The sequence below is a fragment of the Diplodia seriata genome, assembly GCF_021436955.1.
Source record: "Diplodia seriata strain FDS-637 chromosome Unknown scaffold_11, whole genome shotgun sequence".
In the NCBI taxonomy this organism is placed as follows: Eukaryota; Fungi; Ascomycota; class Dothideomycetes; order Botryosphaeriales; family Botryosphaeriaceae; genus Diplodia; species Diplodia seriata.
In genome coordinates, this window is record NW_027117318.1 from 252,146 (window position 1) to 269,114 (window position 16,969).

A 16,969-nucleotide genomic window follows, 5' to 3' on the forward strand; every position below is an offset into this window, starting at 1 on the left:
AAGCCATGACAACCCAGTTTCATAATCGCCCTCGCACACAGCAAAGAGGAGGAAACGAGACAGAGACAATAGTAGAGGAAAGAAAGAGAGCGATCATCCACCAGATCGTCCGCCGTCTGGACATCACGACACGAGCCGCAGATCCCCCGCCACGGCTTCTTCTTCGCATCTAGGCAGTGCGAGGCCAAGAGAAGATCGAAGGTCCGATCGCAGAGCCATGTCCATCGTAACCACAATACGAAATACGAAATTACGGTCATCGAAAGATAGCAAAAACCGGGCCGGTCAGTCAGAACAAGAAGCGAAAGAGAGAGGTCGAGGGCGAATAGAATCGCCACTTCCCCTCTCTCACCGGAACGAGCGCGAGGAGTGGATGGACGAGTTGTGATGAGTAAGTCAGTCCCGTTGTTGGAGTACAGACATGTGAAGCGTGATTGGCGCGACATGGGGCGGGTGGGAGGTCGGACGAACCAAGCGGCCGGGTTTGGGTGGACGGCCCGGGGTGAGAGGGAGGGTGGCTGGGGTGGTGGGTCGAGGACCTGGAGGGGGCCGAGGCGCAGACAGACAAACATGGGGGGAAAAGGTGACAGGGGGGCAGTGTGAGATCCCTGGCGAGAAATGGTGCCATGGCTCCAACATCACCCATGTGTGAGAGAGCAAAAGATATGGGGCAAGTGTAGGGCTCGAAGCGTCGTGCGACCTAGGGTTGAAGAAAAACAACCTTCGGAGCGGGCTTTTTCTTCTTTGGGCGGCGAATCATCAATTCTTGCGCGGTCGACGTTGCGCGTCCATTTGGTCGCGTCAGTCCCCTGTCGGCCAATGGGACGTGGGCTTAAAGTGGGAACTCCCGCCCATGCAATGTGCGTCAGACACGAGCTTATCTGCAGCGTTGCTGTTGCTCTCTGCTGCTTTTCTTCCGGCGCCGGCGGAGGGTGAAGAATACATTCGAGCGCTCCGGCGGCAACAGATATTATTGGGAGGCTGGACCTTCTCGTGTATGTAGACGGCCGTTTGTGGAGTCATCGGCAGTGGAGCCAATGTATAGAGAGCTGCGCGAGCCCCTTCTCTGCCTTATGCGTATCGGCCTGTTCGCCGCGTCTTCTGCAGTGCTGCGCTGGTTCGCGACGAGCCGACCCCAGTGCGCATTGATGGGACCCTGCGTCGGCTGTGGGACCATCCCCATACCGGCGCTTCTGCAACCTGCCTCGTCCACATGTCCGTCGCTGGATTGGGCAGGATGAGGTGCCGCTGTGACGTCTACCAGGATATAATACAGGCCACTATAGGCCTGCGGTGGCGGAGAAGGCTCTCTTGAGGGTCTCCTTCATGTTTGCCTGCTTGCCTGCTCCGCGCTGCCTGTGGAGTCGCCGCTTAGCTGGCACGGCGGATGTTGGACGTTGGAGCAAGCGACGCTACACAGCATCGGCCAGAGGCATATGGCTTGCAGACGGCTGCTATCTTGCCTTCTCGGTATGCGCGAATGAACTGGAGCAAGATTCAGCGTCAGATGTCAATGACTGATCCATGGAAGTCGATCGGGGTGAAGATCTAAGATGGATGTTCCCTATAGGTGTGGGTCCTCGAGGCGTCGGAGCCTGTTGTGAGGAGAGCAGCAGCGTTATGACGGAGACGTTGCGCCTTGGCGTAGGCAGACATGATGAGCCAGAGACTCTGATCAGCAGGCTGATTGGTGGCTGGCAAACCCCGCCTAAACACTCAAGCGGAGAGCGAAGCGATACTATCGACTGAGCTGAGCCGCACCTGCATCGACGAGGCTGTGCAAGCGGTAGCAACTTCAGCCACGTACCGGAGCACATGGTGGAAATCCCAAACCTTTTGGTAGCGAACTCGGTGCCTCGAAAACGCAGTCTAGGCGTAAGGATCAGCGTGAAGAAATGCGGAAAGCTTATGAGGGAGCGAACGGAGCGGGGTGAATGTTCAGCGTGACCCTTCCGTGCAGATGAAGCCGGTCCAACTAAGGATCCGCCAACGAGTCAGACTTGTCTTTGACGCTACAGGTCCATTGCTCCTGCACGCTAGTCGCATGTGCATACGCCGAATCCCCTCAGCCAGCCTGAAGATCCCAGTGTTGCTCCTCCCTTCCCCTCACGCGATATCTGCTTCAACAGTGACTCTTGAGAGACCACAGGACCGAGTAGTCCCGACGAGACTTTGCGCGTGCCAATCGCAGGCAACCACTTGCAAGAAAGCAACTGAACTTACAGGTGTGTAGTCTTCCCAGCACACAAGCGGAGTATGCATGCTAGGAGGCGGCAAGGATTGCGCATTTCAGCTAGCCCCAACCGCCGTGCGTTCTTCTATCTATACAGATCGTCTGAGATAGCGGACCTGCCGAATTCATGTCAATAACATACCGCATTCTTGAGGCTCAAGCGAGGACAAAGGATATGGATGGTGACGTGCGACCGGCGGGATCCGCTCCGGCATTGGTTTCGACCCGAGGCTGCTTCTGATGTAGTTGCTGTGGCAATTCGACATTCTCCTTCAAGCTGTGCAGGTATTAGATATCTCGTGTGACGGTCGATCCCTATTGCCACAGTGATCGCCACGCTTCTGGTGCTCAAGTCGATTTCATGCTCGAACAACATCGCAACCAGCCGCGGAATTGGCTATGAGCTTACGAACGTACAGAAAAGTCTAATGATCCTCCAGGCAATTTCAGGAAACAGCATCCTCGGCCGTCTGGCAATGGCCGTGCAGATGGAATTTTGAGTTCGAGAGCGCTGACACCCGGAAAGTGGAGAAAACCATGCGAGCGCCCAAGCGAGGGTGTCACCCAGGGATTCATTCGCTGCCGCAAGCGAGGAGACCGGGAGAAATGGAAGTGACGCTGTTGACACGGATTGCCTTTGATGCAAGCTTGTTGGAAAGCCGGGACAGTGGTTTCGCCGCCTTGTGGATGCAGACGCCGCGTGGATGCACTGTCAGATATACGCAAGGCCTTCGAAACCTCTACCAGTGGAGCTTTGCTGAGCATACTGTGAGACGGAAACGCGGCCAGCCGTTCCGCAAGCCTACCGTTAACGGAAAACCGGTCAAGATTGAAAAGCTGCAGGACTTCCCGTCCAGCCATCTGTAGCCGCCCGACAAGTAGCCACAACACTGCCGTCCCTGCCACCATGTTTTCTACTGCAGCAGCTCTTTCACCCGACAACTGACCGCTGTGGGCTGGTGTTGCCTCTTCATGATCTCCCGCCTCCTCATTAGGCTTTGCTCTTGATCTAGGAAGGATTAGTGCCCCCGCTCAGTGCTGAGTAAGAGGCTCCGATCGAGGACGGAAGAAATCATGCAGTGAGCCCGGAGAAACCGGTCGTACACCGGTTTGGCATCCGGGTCTCACGCGTGGCACTGCATAGTGTGCCGTAACCTATAAGGCTGGCTGCACTCTGCCCAACAACCTAAGAAGCGCTAATGCCGACTAAAGGGGGCCTCGGGACAATGCAGGACCATCCGACGACCCGTCCTATTTCCTTCGGTAATGCTTTTCTGACCCGACCGACGACTGTCCCAACGCATACTTTGATTTGGGGAGAAAGTATGGGGAAGCGGAAGCAGAAGAGAATTACGCATGTAAGCGGTTCGTGCAGCAGCTCAGTTCGTTGGCCGTACCTGACACCACGTCGGCGAATGACGGAGGACGACGCTCGGCCCGAAGAGCATGGCGAGGCATGAAGTGAGGCTGTCGGCACAGCAATGTGTCCTCATGACCGATTTCGAGGGGTGCTTGAAGCCAAACTTGCCATGAACACCATAGGATCGACTGAAAGGCGGTCAAGTGATCTGCCGAGTGGCACCTGACAAGGGAGAGTGTTGAAGCCGTAGTGTTTCAGGAGCCCTTGACAGAGCCGGACCAACTGGTTGTGGACGTCGAAGATGTTCGAAGATTATGAAACGGCGTGCTGAGGGCTTCCGGAGGTTGCGGGGCGCTTAGGAAGGAGCTGAGTGCCGCAAACGAAAGGCGGGGTACTTGGCAAGTTGCGTTGATAGCGCCAACCATGGCAAGCTCGACCAACAACACCTTACGGTACTTCTCGAAGAAGTGGACGTGTCGAAACGACTTGTTCACATCAGAACGCCAGATCCTTATCGTGCCCTAGCCAGCCAGCCCTGGGTTGAAAGCGTACAATAGCAGTATTCGGAATGTCGAGAAGCGCCCTATTCCGTCTTGGGTAAGGAGATACGAGGCTGGAAAGTTAATCGCCGCGGGTCGCAGGTATACGTATATTGCATGGCGGGGCTTGTTCGAGGAAGATAGCTGGGCGCTGCCCGACGATGCCAGTGTCTTTGACGGGGAGAGCCCGCTATAGGCGAAGTGATGAATAGCGGCGTGCGTAAAGGGAGGACGGCATTTGTGGCAGGTAGACCAGAAGCCATGACGAGTACAGTTCCACGCACCGCGACCGGCTCGGCTGATAGAACAGTCTTGACACCGGCGCGGTACGTACAGATGCGGAAGGCCGGTGGGGTAGCCAGTGACATGAGAGATATTGCTCGTATCTTCGCTGCCCCTGCTGCGGCCAACGATCCAAGGTTCAGCGGCACGGAGGCCCCCAATTGCAGGAGGCCGTGCTGTTCAAAGCCCGCTCTGTGACTTTCATGTGGACTCGGCGGATGGCCAAACAGGAGCAATGGGCGAGGAAAAGCGGGCTGTGGCAGCTTATTTGCATTGCATGCCATGCATGAGCAAATCCTGCGCAATGACGAGCATGGCCAGGGCCGCCACCGGCTCGAACAGGACAATGGCCCTTTGCGGTGCCAGAGGCCTCGGGGTGCTGGCACATCACGGCCGCACTGGGTGGCATCATCATGCCGGGTGACGCTGGTTGTGTTCGCGCGTCTCAACCAAGGGCGGGAGGGTCCACATAATCGTCAACGGCGCCGCCGTCCCTTCCAGCATCGCTATCGAGGACAATAATAACAATAGACCCCTGTGGACGCATCGAGCCTGGCCCGATGCGGCTGGCGGACCCAAGGTGCCGGTGCAACGTCGTAATTGGCCGTCAGCAGCAGGCCGGGCAGACCGGAGCGGAGGACGGGAGAGTCGGGGCAGATCGGGCTTTGGCCGGTGGCCGGCAGCGTCGCCTCGGCGGACGTAAGACGAGGAAACTGGGCCGACGTAGTGGCAGGGCGGCTGGCCAGCGGGTACCGTTACAGCGGGAGCGAGGTGGGAATCGTGGGATGGCGCGGCTGCAGGACACGTTTGCGGTTGGGGGTAGCGAAGCGAGACGGAAGCTTTTCTGCGACTTGTGCGACCAAGGGACCAAGGGACGGAAGGGCAGGCCTGTGTGGGGTCGTTGCCGGGCACCCTGCTGGCCGTCGAACAACAACACGGCCGTGATGCTGTCATCTCTCTCCCGCCGCGGAGCATTCTGGGAGCCTCGCCAGGGCATCCATGGAACCCCCCGGCGCGCGCGTCTTATCAACGCCAAACACCATAGAGTTTGGACCGCACTTGCAACGCCCTTCGCCGCGCCCGTTTTCATGAGCGGGCATGCACTCATCGGCTCACGCCCCACGCCTTGCACGAGAGCGGCGCGCGGGCGAATGGCGCAGAGGGGAATACACGCAACTGAGATAAGCTCAAAGCCAGCGGCTGCGGAATGGCACACCCGCCGCCGCGCAGCCAGGGAGCGGCGTGTCAATCCGCGACGCCGCAGAGCCACAGCGCACCTGCGTCGAGTGCTGATCGTTGTTTCGATTGCTAATCGCCGAATCGCGGGCGGGCCAGGGAGGGAGAGCACAGAGGGTGGACGGCAATAGCGGCCGTCGCCGCGCGCTTCCTACTGGGCGCGAGATGGACCCTCCCGCCGTTGCGGAGAAATTCAGTAGGTACTGGTACTTGGGGCCCGCCGGGGTTGGCCGTGGCCTGGCATTCGCAACAACAGCGGCGCATCCATGGCGCGAATCGGTTGGCAATCACGTTCTTTGCGCAGCGCGAGGGCAGCGGCACGCCATTGGGCGCCAGGATCGCAGAGGCGGAGAATCTCGATAAACCCCGCATCCGCGCGCGGACGTCAGAGCACGCCCGCGAGCGACCAGCAACGCGATCGCACGGCCAGGCCAAGCAGCGCAGCGCGGTGGCACGGCGTTGCAGGGCTGAGGGCGGCCGCGACTTTCTCTATCTAGCCCTCTAGCGGCGAACCCGGGCCCCAGCACCTCGCCAGCACCAGCCGTTGGCGAAGATCCGGCGCGGCCTGCGTCAGGGATGGGCTGCAGCATTCCTTCCTTATCGCTGCAGCTGCGCTCGCCACGCTGCAGTGTCGTCGGCGGCCGCAATAATGCTCGCAGCGCCCCTTGCCTGGGGACGTCGGCAACGCAGCGCTGGAGCGCGGGGGCGTTAAGCGGAGAGGATCGGTTTGGCTGCACGGGCAGCCCACGCCTCGCGCAGCCGGTGGCTCCAGCGATCGAGACTCGCAACCCCAGCGCCGCGCAGCGCACCTGGATCTGCCATGATCCTCGCTGCTGGCAGCCCGCGCGCGCCTGATTTGCTCTGGCGCGGCTTAGCGGAAGCATCATCAACGGTAACGGTGACCACGGCGGTGCATGGAGCGCCGATCCTGGCTGTTTTCGCCCACGCCCTGCTAGTTCTTTCGCGCCGCCTGGTCGCCAAATCCTCGCTGAGCCCAGGCCCTACGTGCCGCGACGCACGCCCGCCAACTCCACCTGGAGCGCCTCCACTCTGCAGGCCCCAAGCGCTGCAATTTTACCTCGATGCTTCCAGCTCTGTTCGCCCCGAGCGTCAAATACCTCTCCGCGTTCCACCCTCGCCCTCCTCAAAGCCGCGCCCTTCCCCGCATTGTACGTGCCGGGGCTTCCCAGCTGCCAGCCAAGAGCCCTCTTCACCACCCGGGCCCGTCCCAGATCCTTGCTTATCGTGCGAGGACCCTCTCTGCCCGTCCCGGCTTCACTTAACTGCCAGAGCCCCAGCCGTGTCCCCGCCGCCGCCAGACCGGAATCTTCCCTTGGTTCCTCCTCCGAGCCGACCTATATCCTCGGACCGCTCGTGCCTCCCTTCGACCCCCAATCGACCACCCCCACGCTCAATTCCTGGATTCCAACCGCGCTGGTCCATGTGGGGTGGCAGCGACGCATAACAACCACGAGACTGCGTGCGTGAAGGTGGAGGGGTTGGACCGCCCGGGACACCACGTCAAAGCCACAACGGCCACCGCCACTGTCACTACTGCGGAGACGTCTCACCACTCCCAGGCCATGGCTGAAGTGCTTCCCGCCCAGTTGCCCGACGGCCAGTCGTACTTTTCGCCGGCACCGCTACGCCGCTCTTCCCCATCGCAACCGACTTTCTTGGTGGGCTCGCCCACCTACACCCCGTCGCCCTCAACCCGCCAAGCGAGGTTCGCAAGCACCGAGCGTGCACCGACCCTCATCGTGGCATCGCCACCGCTTGTCGAGTCGCCTGTCAACATCGACGAGTGTGACCGCCCGATCAAATCCTTCCTCTCGTCCGACGGAGGCCGCTTTCTGCCGCAGCTGCACTCGGACACGAAATTGCACGACGACACCGATGAAGATGACGACGATGAGGCGATTGGATTCCCGTCGTACGACATCGACGGCCGCCAGGACGACGACAGCAGCTCGAAAGCGGATACCTACGCTCCCCCGTCCTCCGCCAGCGATTCCGTAATTTCAACCAACACAACCTCCACCCCCGAGCCCATACCTATAGCCGAAGATGACTCGGCCATAAAGCCCGAGCCGACTCGGCATGTCGACTATCTCTCGCATGACTGGAGAGAAGAAGACATCTGGTCCTCATGGCGACACATCACTACCAACCGCAAGACCTACGGGCAACGATCACGACTAGAGAACGCATCATGGCGGACTTGGGCCAAGGCGAAATATCAATTACGGACCGTCTCGCCCGAGACACTCAATTGGTGAGTTCATGTCTTTTTCTTTTGCAATAAGCAGAACAGCGGTGTCTTTTGAGCATGTCGACGAGACGGTTGAGATGTCCATGTCAACCAAAACTATCACGCATCCTCCAGACAGGCGAAACGTCTTGATCCACGTCCACCTGAATGGATCTTGTTGAACAGTTTTACCTCAGTGGCACACCTTTTGAGCGATGCGGCGTCAAATTTTTCTGTCTTCATGTACGACTGGGTTTGCATTCTTAGAGCTTTCGCACTTTCATTTCCCACTAGCAAACAATCCTAAGCGCACGGTCTCATTCAATATTATCTAAACCGATTACAGGTGGGCTAACTAGTTTTTAGGCTCAAGGACTGCGACGTCACATGGCTGTACGGCCCATTGCAAACTTCCTCCTACACTCCTCTTACCCACCCCGTCTCCGAGACTGGGAGCACGATGCTCTCGAAGAGCAACTCATTCATCAACAAGAAACCGATCCTCAAGAAGCGGAGCATGTCGGAGGTGATGCTCCAGCGTTCGATATCGAACTCGTCGCTCATCAAACAGGCAGCTGCTGCGGTGCAGGCCGAACGCAGCGGCGCTCCGGCGTTGAGCCCTCGTCCCTCTTACGGGCGATCGACCTCAGACTATGTGACGACGCCGTCGATCCCATCCAAGAGCACAAGTAGAGAAGCTACGGACTTCACCTCGCACACGTCGCAATCGACTTCTGGTCTCCAGACACCCGGAGACTGCGAGAGAAAGCACATTCGGTTCGACGACAAGGTGGAGCAGTGTATCGCAGTAGAATGTAAAGATGCGGATGATGATTACGATGAGGAAAGCTGGACAAACGAAGAGGATGACGACTCGTCGGACGACGGGCTTGAGATCAGGACGAAGCCAAGGCGGTTATCGCGAAGCAACTCGAAGACTAATGTCGGAGCGGAGAACAAGACGATCCAGAAGCTGCCCGACACGACGCTGAAATACCGGGTGGATTCACCTGATGTTCCCGACCACACGCCAGCTCATTCGTTAGGATTCTGGAGGTCAAGTCGGCTTTCTCCTTCGCCGTCTCAGGAGACACTCAAGCCCTCGCGGCCGACGAGTAATTTCCTGCTGGGGGAGGACGATGACGACGATGAGGAATACTCGTGGGAGCCGTCCAACAGCTTCTCTGGGCAACGGAGCAACGTTTCGTTCAACCAGCACTTTGGCCAAGTTGACGAGGGTGAAGATAGCCAGTCGGGCGGATTGCGACGCACGCCGTCTGGGATGTTCATGCCGTACGAAGAGGACGAGGACGACATCGTTGCCGCAGGACTGTTTGGCAAAGTGGTAGACACGGTGAACACGGCGAAAGACATCGCGCACGTCATCTGGAACGTCGGGTGGCGCAGTTGAGGGGAACAGGAGTTGACTGATGGTCATAACAGCATTGGGCCGGTACCGGTGTTTCACGGATATTTCATCCTCGTTGCACTTGCACGAGCGAATCAAGGATCTTGGAAACCTAAGGGACATGGGGATCGGGAGTTCTGCATTTACCGCCTTGTTTTTCCATCTTTTTTTTTTTCCATCCTATGTGGACGGAGCATATCGCATTGGCACATACGATGCAGCGGATTCCACAACAATCCATCGTGTTTGACATTGCTCTGGATGCGCCGACGTCAGCGAGATATCTGGTGGCAAGCCGTTAAACAACGTGTTTCAATAGAGCTGGCTGGGTAAAATAGCTTGTGGAGATTTGAATACAACCAACACATAGACGAAGCAGTGGCGTCATTGCCGTGCCTTGCGTGGACATGTAGCGGTGTGCTGCACGACTGTTAATATTGCCATGTGCCGCAGGACGTCAGTAGCGCACAAGCGAGGTGGTACACGCTACTCAAGGGGCATCTTGGACGCAGGTTCGCGCAGCTCGTGACGGCTGGCGGCTGGCGGCTGGGGGTGTAGGGGTCCGCAGCAGCCATGACTCTGTTGTGCGTGGTTGTGACACGGCGTTTGGGTGAGATCAGCGGCACCAGGATCCGATGTTTTGTCGGCTGGAGGCCCAACTTACAGCGCTTGGCAGCTGTGGGGAAAGGCCCTGACGATCTCCGCCACGAGACACGCGCGCCCCATCCCACCCTGGCTGCTGCGACTCGTACCTCTCTCCGCGACAGCGACAACCACTCCTCCGCCCTCGCTGCCCGCCGTCGGATACCAGCAGCCGCCGGCAATGATCTGATTGGGGCTGCCGCCTCGACCTCGCGCTGTACCACCCGTCGCCCACCCCTGTCCTGCGTCACGTCGCGTGTCTTCCTGCCGGGCCACCCCCGACTTCGACACTATGGAGAACATCAACATTCCCGAGCTCGTCGAGCGCCTCGGCGCCGAGGAGGACTCGGTCCGCAAGATGGCCGTCTTCAAGCTGCAGTCCGTCATCGGCGACCCGTCGTTCGCCGACGTCTTCACGCTGGAAGGCGGCCTCCCGAAGCTGCGCTACCTCTGCTTGAACGCCACCGGCAACACGCTTGCATACGCCCTGACGTCGTTTTCGCGTTTGCTGGATCTCGACCAGGGCTGGGACCATGTCAACCAGGCCCTCATTGAACGGGTAAGCCTACGGGCGGCGTTGCCAGCTTAGGAGGAGGAGGCAAGGGTTAGGTTCGGGAGGGCCCCAAACGCTGATCGCGCATGCTGCAGGTCGTCGAGCTCGTCGTGAGCCAGCCGCTCGTCAACATCCTCCGCGGCGCCATGTCCATCCTCGTCGCCGTCGTGTCCCATCCGCACACGCGCGCCTCGATCCCGCCGGGCACCTTTGGCTTCCGCGCCCTCAAGCCCGCCGTCGCCGTGTACCCGCAGTTTCTGGAGATGCTCGTGAGCCGCCTGTCGTCGGCCGACCACGCCCTCTGCGCCAATGCGCTGCAGCTGATCAACTCGCTCATGCGCGACGCCATCACGAACGACTCGGAGGCTGAGTGGCACGCCTTCATCAAGAAGCTGCAGGATCTGGGCGTGATAGAGGCGGTTTACACTCTGATGCAGAGCAGTGCGCTGCAGGACCTGGCGCACCCCCTGTTCGAGTTCCAGTCGCTGAGTAAGGTTCTGCTGAGGAAGTGGAGGGAGCTCAAAGTGGATTTGGAGAAGTCGGAGCACCGCCGCGCGCTCAAGGGGCTTCACCTTGCCAGCAACCCGGAAAGACCGCCGTCAAGCACGAGTAAAGGCAGCAAGGGTAGCAAGAAGCACCACCCAGAGAAGTGGCGCAGGCTGGGCTTCGAGGGAGAATCTCCGTCCTGGGAGTTTGACGACACGGGTTATCTGGGCCTGATGGATCTCACTGACTACGTCCGCAAGCACGAAGACGCGTATCAGAAGCTTCTCCTGGAACAGTCCATCCAGCCCCAGGAGCAAAGATGTCCAATTGCCCGTGCTAGTCTTGCCGTGACTCTGATCTTGTACGACCACTTTGATGTGGAGAAGTGCGAGAACGAAGACCAGCAACGATACACCATCTTGGAATCACGCACCAATTTCGACCGCGCCTTCAGACCACTTCTGCTTCAGTGGTCCCGCTTGCATGTCGCCGGTCTTCAGGCTTTCTTCCGGCTCTGGCAGGCTACCGGTGCCGAGGCCGAGGACTTCCAAAAGGTTGAGGAGCTGGTTCAGATCTTGTTCGAACAGGTAATTGGCCAGGCGTCTCGTCAGAAGGATCTTCCCGAGGTCGAGGAGGAGCTTGCCGAGTTTGACTACAAGAGACTCCGTGAGTTGCAGATAGAGCTGCTTGAGCTCACGTATGAGGACGCTTGGGGCCATCATCTTCGGTATGCATCACGTTCCCCCCTGAAGACGACTCCATCGATATTCTAACAGGCAACGCACACTTAGCCAAGTTCGAGATGAGCTCAACCACGAGGCTCTCCAGTTTGTCAAAGAGCAACGCATCAGGTGCCTACTCGCAGGCTCATGGTTCCCCCACACGCTTGGATACAGGGACGAGAGTGGTCCTGTCACCAAGAACTCGCTCAACCGCATGGTACCGTCTTCATGGCGCTATGTCCGTCTCTCGCACAACCGCCGTTACCTGCACTACGCGGACTTCGAGAACAAGCTAGAACACGACCCGCGCCTCGATCAACTGCAGAACCAAAGTAAGCCAGCGTTGCATGCTTTGCCATTTCTTTTCAGCAGAGCTGACCAACCGTTTTCCTCAGTCGACCTCACCACAGTCTCCTCGGTCGTCTCCAACGTCTCCGCCAGCACGCCCACAACCGCCTCGTCGGCCTCGACCCTGCGCACCCTCCCCGCCAGCACCAACACGAAAATCACCATCTTCGGCTACGCCAACGAGAAGTCCTCGCACCACCACCCCACCACCTCGCACTCCTCACGCTCCGTCCCCACCTCCAAAGACGGCGGCGGCAGCGCCAGCCTCAAAGACGGAGCCTCGGCCGCGGCCAGCACCAAGGAAAGCGTCCTCCTGACGCTGCACCCGCAGAGCCACACGCTCGCGTCCGAGTGGCTCGACGGCCTGCTGATGCTGCTCAACCAGCAGCCCATCACGGCCGACACCAACAAGCTCGTCCAGCTCGTCGGCGGCTACGGCCTCAAGATCCGCCTGCTGAACGTGCGCTTCGAGGAGCTGGATAGCGGCGAGCCGGCGCTGCCGAGCCGCGAGGGGCTGGACGAGGAGTACTGGTACGATATTGGCGGGATGGAGGGGGTGGTGGGGGAGTAGTTTGCAGTAGAGTAGTAGAGTTAGTTTGTTGGGATGGGGATGGGATGTCGAATGTGGGTTTGGTTGTTGGGACTATTGGCTGGTGAGATGAGGTTGGGAAGGGAGGGGGAAATGTTGGTTTATTGGAGGGAGGGGTTTTTTGCTTGTTTGGTTGGTGGTTGTTGTCTTTTGTATTTCCTCCTTCTTTTCCGATTTTTTATTTTCTTTCAAGATACCCAGCGCGATTGGAGAGGGTGGCGGCCTCTTTTTTCTAACCTATTCTCGGGCGCGGTTTTGGAGGAGGTGCATGCATACATACATCCATCCTTTTCTTCCTGTGTTAATATCATTACGCTCGGTATTCAAAACTTCTGGTTCCTTGACAAGAAGCATCTGTGTGGTTGCGTTTCTTGGTTACACTGTCTGTTCTATTAAGCCTCTTCTAGTATGTACAGCATGTGAATAGATAACTCGTCTCCTGAGCTCTCATAGATTCTTGCCCATCCACCTCACACACCTAGCGAGCTTAGCACGCAGGCAGAAAAACGCTTGCGCCAACGGCCGAGTAAAGCAAGACGCGAGAAAGAGAAAGAGAGAAACATAAGCTATTGCCTCTAGGTAGGATATCATCTATCTAAGCAAGCACCAACAACGATTGCAAGGGACCGACCGAGACTAGACACGCTGCGACGCAAAATGATACATCGCCACGCATACATTCGGCGAAGAAGCAACGCAACAAAGAGGTATAGTGCCACATCCGGATAGGGGGGAGGGAAGGGAAAAAAGCAATCAATCGAATTGTCTGTGTGTTTCCGCGTTACCTCTTCCTTCTCTTTCCACGTAAATGTCTCAAACATCCCTCTTCTCTCTCCACACACGACCGACGAAAAAAACTGACGACAATAGCGACGACGACGACGACAACGACAGCGGCAAAGCAACGCGACGCGACGCAAAACATTTCGCTAACGCGCTCAATGAAGCCAAGAAGACCGAAGACCAAAAAAACAAGAACGAAAGCAAAGACACTACCGTCATCCCATCCGCGAAAGAATACCAACATGAACGAATCTCTGTGTCTTTCTCTCCCTCATCTCTCGCACTCACACACAACAAAGTGATTAATTACCTAAGTATATTCTTCTCATCAACAAAGCAGCGAACAACGACAGAACGTTCGAAATGAAAACTCTCGAATGTCAGAGGAAGAAGAAGAAGAAGAAGAAACAAAACTCAATCCTCGTCCCATCTCCAATCCTTTCCATTCGTCCTTTCTTTCTTGTGTGTGTGTGCCAAGGGGGTCGTTGCGTCCCGTTTTTTCCCTTTTCCAGTTCTCTCTCTCATTTGCCCCGGATAGAAGAAGAAAAGGAAAAGAAAAGAAAAGAAAACCACCCCTTCAAAACATGTAAAAACATCTACAACATATCCTCAAACGGGCAAGCGGTGGCGTCGTGGCCGTCCCGCTCGCACAGCGCGCACCACTTGTCCGCGTCGACCTCCTGTCCGTTGCCCGCCACGAGGCCTTCGTCGTAGGGGTTAGGGATGGCGGCGCTCGACGCGACGGGAGGTGCGGGGGCCGGGGCGGCCGGCGGGGGAGCAGCAGCCTTGGGCGCCGGGCTGGGGCTGCCGAGGGAGGAAGAGAGGGGGGCGGGGGCGTCGTTGGAGGACCGGCTGAGCGACATTTTCTCCATGTTCTGGATGATGTCGTCGGCGACGGAGCTGGCGATGTCCGTGTCTTCGGCCGACATGTCGGCCATGTGCAGTTCGTTGTGGTGCTCGTTGATGGCGCCGCCGTTGCCGAACGAGGCCTTTTTGCCGGCGCCGCCCAGGTCGTTGGTGCAGTTGAGGATGTCGTGACCGCCCGTCTCGCAGATTTCGCACCACAGCTCGCTGACGCCGGCGCTGGAGGCGCGGTCGTCGTGGTCGGCCTCGGCCATGGGAGTGAGCTTCTTGGCCTCCGAGCCGTTGCGCTCGTGTTGCTGCTGCTTCTGGTAGCCGCGCCAGCTGACGATCGTGCTCTTGGAGTCCCGAGGAGTGGCGTGGTCGTTGGTCTTGTTGCTGATGACGCTGTCGCGGGCGGGCTCGCCGCCGCTGAGGGTTGCCTCGGTGCGGAGACGCTCAACTTCCCGCTCCAGTTCCTCCTCGCGGAAGGACTTGCGCTCGATGAGGCCGCGGAGCTCCTCCTTCTCGCGCTCCATCCGCTCCAGCGACGTCTTCAACTCTTCCATCTCAGCCTCACTGGGGCCGTTGAGTGAGCTCCGCTTGTCCAGCTTGGGACTTTGCACATCACCGCCGGAGCTGAGGGAGTGGATGATGGCCTTGAGGCCACGAATCTCATCGTCTCGTTGCTCCATTTCCCGTGAGGAGGAGCCTGAGTCGAGGGATTGAGCGTCCTTGAGCGCCTGAGCCGCCTTCTCCCTCTCCCGCCGCAGCTCGCTCCTTCCACGCTCGACCTCTCCGCGCAAGAACTCAACTTCTCCACGGGCCTCAGCCTCTCCTCGGCGAGCGTCCTCAAGGCCCTCTTCTAACTCCTGGACAAGCTCTTCCAACTGCTTTAGTTGTTCGGCCACGCTCTCGACATCCTCGGTCTGTTCCTGCAACTCGCGGATCTCACCCATCAGGTCATCAATTCGTTGCTCGTAAACGCGCTGCGTTTCGGACGAAGCCATCTCCAAGGTATCTATTGTGCTGCGGAAGTCAGCACGGTGCATGTCGAATTCTGCCGTTAGCATCGAGATCTTCTCATTCTTCTCCCGCAACAACGCGCGGAGGTGTGCAGCGTCTGCATCCATCTCGCCACCCTGTGACGATCTCGAGATTTCCGATCCGTCTGTAGGAAGTAGGCTCTGGATCTCTTGCAGGCTGCTCTCCATCTCTGCGAGACTGTGTGCCTGGTCCAACAGCTGCTTGTCGCGTTCCGCAAGCGCTCTCTGCAACCTCATAACTTCCTCATCATTACCGCGGTTCGACATTGCGCCCGAAACGGACCTATCAGCTTCACTCAGCGCAGAGACAGAAGCAAGGTCCTGCTCTTCGTCCATCCTTGACCCGGATCGAGAAGGGGATTTGGGAGGCTGGGGAGTCCGCGAACCGATCGTCCGGTTGGGCATAGGGCTCGGAGTAATGCCGCGAGGCGGTCCAATTGCGCTCTTGGAGAATCCACTCATATTCCTGCCCGGTGTGGGCATCTTTGGCGTAGGCGTCAGGTTTGGCTTGTTCTTGACCGGGGATCCTGGTCGTGATAGCGAGGGCCTTACCATCCTCTTTCCCTGGGGACTGGCTCCATGAGCGCCGGGGCCTACCGACTGGGAGAACTTGGGCATCGGCGGTGTGGGAGAAGCGCCGCCATCGCCGCTGAAGGTCGCGCCCGGGGTGCTTGGTGTTGCGGGAAAGCTCTCAGAGCTGTCGGCGATGGATGCGCGCTTCGAGGCACGATGGAGGGGAAGGAAGATTCCGGAGCCAGGAACGGAGGTGTGGAAATAGTGCGTTCTTGCGCAGTGTTAGCAATTTGAGAAGGAATGCCTTCTTCGACTCCGGGCCGCAAGCGTATATAAAAGCACTCACCCGTCGACGTCGCCGTCATTCTTTCCGCGAGCAGCGTACTCCCTCGCCAACTCGACGCCAACAAATGTTCCTTTCTTTCCGTTCACACCGCCAACGAACTTGACCACACCGTACATTCCTCCAGGCACGTCCACATGGTCGCCAACAGCAAGTGGGCCGCCATCGCCGCCAGCTGGCATGCCGCCGTTCGCGCCGGGCGTGCGCGTGACAGGAGAACCGCCTGCCGTTAGCGCGTGCAGCGAGGCCTTGCGATCGAGGGCGGTGCGTGCGGCAGACGAGAGGTGCGGCGTCGAGGCAGTGTTGATGCCAGGCTTCGCCAGCGACGGGCGGATGTTTGTGCGGCGCGGAGTCTGCATGTTGACGTTGGGTTCCGGCGTTGTGCTACCGCGTGGTCCTTGGGGTGCGAAGTCCTTGGGCTGCGGCTGCGGGCAGGTAAGGAGCGCCCGGCTCGGGTTGCGCGCGGAGTGTTTGAGCTGTCGTAGCGGGGTCTAAGACGGGCGTTTCTCGCTGAAATGGGGTCGCGTGGGGCGCATGGAGCTCAGGGAAGCATGCGGAGAAGAGGCGCGAGAGGGCGAGGCGGCGGTCGTGGAGGTGTTGTTTATGTTGTTGCGCAGCTGCAGCAGGCGTGACAAAAAGACATGGGCCCAGGGGGGAGACGTAGCGGCGGGCGGGAAGGAGCTGCAGGGCACGAAAAGCGGCACGTTGAGAGCCCGAAGCTGGGCGGCAGCAGCTGGGCGGACGCAGCTCGTTGCCCTGCCCACGGCGCAGCTCCGATTTGCGCCCGGGCGCGTT

General features: G+C 58.7%; 3 protein-coding genes across 3 annotated transcripts; 2 read left to right on the forward strand and 1 right to left on the reverse strand.

Annotated features, from left to right (window-relative positions):
* Window positions 1–7,233: 7,233 nt before the first annotated feature.
* Window positions 7,234–9,312, forward strand: REG1_1 (protein phosphatase regulator; the record flags this gene model as incomplete). The annotated part of the gene is made up of 2 exons (XM_066781201.1): window positions 7,234–7,925; window positions 8,268–9,312. The coding sequence occupies 2 exons, from the start codon at window positions 7,234–7,236 to the stop codon at window positions 9,310–9,312; spliced, it is 1,737 nt and encodes a 578-aa protein (XP_066628203.1).
* Window positions 9,313–10,243: 931 nt separating this feature from the next.
* Window positions 10,244–12,631, forward strand: SLS55_009808 (uncharacterized protein; the record flags this gene model as incomplete). The annotated part of the gene is made up of 4 exons (XM_066781202.1): window positions 10,244–10,510; window positions 10,600–11,717; window positions 11,782–12,044; window positions 12,108–12,631. The coding sequence occupies 4 exons, from the start codon at window positions 10,244–10,246 to the stop codon at window positions 12,629–12,631; spliced, it is 2,172 nt and encodes a 723-aa protein (XP_066628204.1).
* Window positions 12,632–14,028: 1,397 nt separating this feature from the next.
* SLS55_009809 (uncharacterized protein) lies at window positions 14,029–16,533 on the reverse strand (the record flags this gene model as incomplete). The annotated part of the gene is made up of 2 exons (XM_066781203.1): window positions 14,029–16,102; window positions 16,178–16,533. The coding sequence occupies 2 exons, from the start codon at window positions 16,531–16,533 to the stop codon at window positions 14,029–14,031; spliced, it is 2,430 nt and encodes an 809-aa protein (XP_066628205.1).
* Window positions 16,534–16,969: the final 436 nt, after the last annotated feature.